General features: G+C 41.1%; 1 protein-coding gene across 1 annotated transcript in view; it reads right to left on the bottom strand.

The window, feature by feature from the left end:
* The window catches only part of LOC137970325 (FAD-dependent oxidoreductase domain-containing protein 2-like), a 29784-nt gene that overhangs the window by 7192 nt on the left and 17592 nt on the right, over positions 1-5000 (bottom strand). The window contains exons 10-14 of the mRNA XM_068816850.1: positions 4908-4966; positions 2221-2343; positions 1156-1214; positions 739-859; positions 264-335 (exon numbers count right to left, since the gene is read on the bottom strand). Coding sequence (XP_068672951.1) covers positions 264-335; positions 739-859; positions 1156-1214; positions 2221-2343; positions 4908-4966 — 434 coding nt within the window. The remainder of the gene's footprint in view (positions 1-263; positions 336-738; positions 860-1155; positions 1215-2220; positions 2344-4907; positions 4967-5000) is intronic.

Genomic DNA, 5000 nt, shown 5'->3' with positions numbered 1-5000 from the left:
ATGATTGAATCCCTCAGGTGGAAAGACTATCTCCATGGCCAAGTACACGGCTCAACCGTTTGTATCTATATGAAATATATGAGACATTCAGTACCCTTTGAGTTCTCCACGCTACTAAGATCTTCTATCCTCCGTGCAAAGAGCCCTTTACGGTAGTGTAAAAGAAACTGTGGCCTTTTCTTGTAATCTTTTCTTGAAATCTTATGTGTCCGTTCATATTAGAATACCTGCACTTTTACCTACTCATTTGATATCTTGCATACCTGTGTAACGGAAGCCATGAATGAATCCGCCAGCCGACTTTCTGAAGTCGATAGAATGAGTATTGGTACCGGCTACAGAAGAACCCAAAAAAATGAACCATGTCAAACTCTTTGACCGTACTTTCGATATTCATTGCTTTTGAACGATCGATGGTAAATTTAGATTCCTCTAAAAGCGTCCTCAAGCTACTGTAAAATCCAAGGATAAGCCGAGTTGTGATCTGATTTGATATGAACCCTCACTTCTATGCGAAAGATCGTTACAGTGTAGAGAGAAATCGCAGCCTCAGGCGTTCGAGTCCCGTTACAGCGTGGCGTTTTTTAGTGTTTTTCGCAAGTAGTAAAGTTGCTCCATTTGCTCCTACGACTTTACCCTAATAAGAAAGGTTTCGTATCCGCATTTTTCTTAATATAATTCTCATTAAATTCATCACCAATGCAATTATTAATTTGTTTTTCGCTATTTCCAACTCACCGAAGTAAAGTCCGGGAACCGTAGTTGACTCGTAGTCAGCTTTGATGGATGGGTACTTCTTGGAACGCATGCCTATACATGGCCTCGGTTTGGTTGAATTGTCAAACACGCTAAAATCAAACTAAGGAGACGAAACAACAGCCACTTAAGTGAGAAACTAGGCACTTGCAGACATTTTCTAAACTGAGCAGAAAAGACGGAAATTTTGAAACAGGATGAACGCCCCAGAATGATGCCAGAATTATGCAGCTGCGTTTTTTAAAGAATTCGTTGCTTTGATAAAGGAAATACAATCTCCAAAAGGCGATGTGGAAGCTGGCGAAAAAGGCGCAGCGAGAGGAATGCACTCATGGCGTGTATGTCCGGCGGGCTATCAAGCGTTTCAATGCAACTTTCAAGGGGCAGGGAAGAACTTACCTTGAAACCCAAGCACCTGATAATGCGGTCATAAGGTTCTCTGACGGCAAAGTTGTCAGCTACATGAGAATAGGTAATACAGAGATAAGGAAGCACTAAAATACACTGAAAATAAAATTGTGCCTTAATCAATGGGGATTAAGGGATGCTCATGCAAAAAAACGCGTGATCCTGACGGGATACAAAGTAATGACCTTCCGATTGCTTGATCGGATGCTTTGAAAACGAGTTACGGGAGGTTCTTGACGCTTTCGTCCATCTGATATACGTCCTTCACACTGCTAGAACTTGGGATACACAATCTACAAGTAGAATGATGTTCTCGTAGCAGGGTTGGCACAGAAACGATTGGAGTATTCGCCTTGTTTTACTCCCGGTCTGAGTGTCGTTTTCTTTATTCGTGGTTTTCTAATCTGGGCCAGTTTCTCGAAAATCCCGGTAAGTCACCCGGTAAGTTCCCGATGTGTTTTCGGGTGTTTCTCCAGTAAGCAGGTTTTCCCTGCATCCCAAAAAAGTTCAATACGTAGCTATCACATTGAATCTCGGGAAGGAGTCAACAAATACTGGACCATAATCATGGCCTATGTTGCGTTTCTAGTTTTCTGATTGGTTCGTCACTCAACCCCGGTTATCAGCTCAACTACCGTAAGACCTAATATGGAAACTGACTGATTCAGGTATTCTCAAGCTGGAAAATGATTAGCCTCAATTTCCAAGCCATCCAAGCATTCAGAATTGAATGAAGATTTAATAAGACAATTATTCCATCCGCGCTTGTTGGATACGAGACTGTTTATAGCCAACTCATCCAAATAATTGTAAAGTATCAGAAAAACGGAAAAGTTCCTTTTTCACTCCCGCTAACTTATGGGCTCGCATAATCATCGCGGCTTCAGGGTTTGAATTTTAACGACTGCAACATGAAATATAGGCCGGTGCATGGAATCATGATCATCAATTCGAAAATACCTCATTAATTAGCCTAGTGGCGTGGACGTTAAAAAAGACAAAGCTAAAATAAAACCAGCAATGGAATTATAACAACTAATGTTCAGGGCAGCTTACGAGCATTCCCGTTGTCTGAAACTGGCTGATCTGGTGTGACTACATTCTCGCCCGTCCCATCAAAAGCATCAACGTAGAGCTTGCCATCTCTCTTTATCACTGCTATCTCTTCAATTGGAGCTTCTGCAAATAGAAAAGTAATAGAACGATGCACTTTTATGCCACTATGCCACAGAAAAGCACGTGGGTTTGGAATGTGATGTCTTGATTGGCTTGGTTTTAAATTTCTACTACGCTTTCCTGCTGCTTGGAATAAAAATCTGGCGCCGCGTTTTGAGCCAATAAAAAGTTTTGAGAAACGTCGACGGCTAAAACAATTACAACGGATTCTTCTTCTTTAGGATTCTTCACCAACATCGTAGGACGTGAACGAGATGGAATAATCGCGAAAGTTATAATAGGGACCTTAAGATCTACGACGGCGACTTCGACGAAAACGTCACCTCGAAATATCACTTTACCTTATCATAAGTCATTCGCGGTTATTCTATCTCATTAACTTCTTACAGTTTGGGCGAAGTATCCTAAAAATAAATTGGTAGGAGCAGTTACAAAGTGAAAATAGAGAATGGGAGATTCTCTGTTGCATGCGCACGTTGTCGTCAAAACCTCAAATTTAGTAAGTCCACGTCGTCTTTATGCAGACCACCGCAAATATCCGTGCTAAAATCCGTCCTGCACGTGCAGCACGATTATTTATGCTATTTTAACCGATGATATCATTGTTTTGCGCCGTTGTTGTTGCCGCCGCCGTCGTAAAATCTTAAGCTCCCTATTACGGAGCTTAAGATCTACGACGGCGACGTCGACGAAAACGTCACCTCAAAATAGGACTTTGCTCAAGTAAAAGTCTTTGGCGATTATTCCATCTCATTCACGTCGTACAATGTGGGCGAAGTATCCTAAAAGTAAATTGGTACGAGCGGTTTCTGACTGAAAATAGAGAATGAAAGATTCTCTGTTGCATGCTCACGTTGTCGTCAAAACCTAAAATTTAGTGATTTCACGTCGTCGTCACGCAGAGAACCGCAAAAATATGAGCTAAGATCCGTGCCGCACGTGCAGCACGATTATTTATGCTCTTTTAACCAATGATATCATTGTTTTCTGGCGTTTTCGTCGACGTCGTCGTCGTAGATCTTAAGCTCCCTATTCACGAAACGACGACGCCGACGGCAAAGACGACGCTACAAAACAATAGGTTTAGTCAGCAAAAACAATGGCTCTGCACGTGCGTTTTACATTTTGGTACATTTCTTTGCCGTCATTTCCTAAATGACGACGTGAAATGACCAAATTGGCCGAATTTATAGTAGAGACGAATTATCCGTCTAGACGGATAATCCATCCGGATAATTCGTCTAAGTATAAATCCGAAGACGAATTTTGACGAGTATTTTGTCTACATATAGGTTACGCGTTACGCCATCTTGAAATAGGCATCCCAGGAAACCCTGCGAAAATATAGAAACCAGTCCCTCTCATGTGGAAACTTCGTCAAAAAACCGGACATCTACTACAGCTACTACAGGTACTACAGGCACTACAGCTACTACAGCTACTTCGGGTACTACGGGTACTACATGTACTACAGCTACTGCTGGGTCATAGGTAGTGTATGGGTGTAACTGGGGACATAATAGTTAGGTCTTGTGTATGGGTGTAACTGGGGACATAATAGTTAGGTCTTACACCAAGTACTACCCAAAAAACCGTCCACGTTTCCGTCTAGATTTATCCGTCTGTTAGCACGTCTTGAAGACCTACTAACAGACGAATCAGCCTCAGACGAATTTTGCTCCATAATTCGTCTTCGTGCCGAATTTATACTTCGTATACTTATTTATAATTCGTCTTCGTTCCGTCTCTGACGGATAATTCGTCTCTAGTATAAATTGTCCTTCAAGGTTCTGTGGAGGAAGTTAGCACATGACGATGAATTTTCAGTTCTCTCTCTACGCTTCCGACCCACTCATACCAGTTTAATTCCTCGACAGTTACTACACATTTTAACGCGAAGCGACATACACCTTATTCCAAAATGGCCGGTATTTAGATATTATTTTGTTTTTATTCAAATTAGACCTTGATGCCCCGTTCAAGGCAAAATATTCTTTTGAATTTTCAGCTCAAGAACGAGGCATCAAGGGCTAATTTGAATAAAAACAAAAGAATATTTAAACGACGGGCCATTTTGGAATAAGGTCTATGAAATAGTTTCGTAGTGATATGAATAACGCGAACTCGTATTTTTAAATGAGGTCCTTGTAGCCGTCGTTGTCCTGGTTTCGTAAGCGCCCCACTAATAGGCTGGGGACGCGCTACCGCGTTACGGTGTTGCCAGCATTGTGTTTGCTTTTGCACAAGATTGTCTGTATTTGGTATTATGACCGTCAATCGACAGTCTCTTTGCTCAGGCGGGTAAAGAGACAGAAAACACCTTGATTTCGTCTGGCGTCATGCCTTGAAATAATGACGCCGCACGAGATGAGCACCGATACATGTAAGGAAGTAATGACATGGTACAGTGGGATAATTAAAAAAAGTTCACTTTGCGTCCGGAAAAATAAAGAAAGTAATAATAATTTATTATGATTATTATTATGATTATGATGATAATTTTTATTATTACTTATTAACTTCAAAAGTATGACAAATGATTGAATGATGACATTAAAGAATCTTACCCAGCAATGCATCCAGGGATTTGAGTTGGTACGTGTCTAATATTCCATTGTTAATTGCTCTAAAAAAACAGAAGCCAAACTACTCTTACTAAG

Source organism: Montipora foliosa, chromosome 9, assembly GCF_036669935.1.
Source record: "Montipora foliosa isolate CH-2021 chromosome 9, ASM3666993v2, whole genome shotgun sequence".
In the NCBI taxonomy this organism is placed as follows: domain Eukaryota; kingdom Metazoa; phylum Cnidaria; class Anthozoa; order Scleractinia; family Acroporidae; genus Montipora; species Montipora foliosa.
Note: the sequence above shows the minus strand (reverse complement) of the source record. Positions and strands in the feature narration are given on the sequence as shown.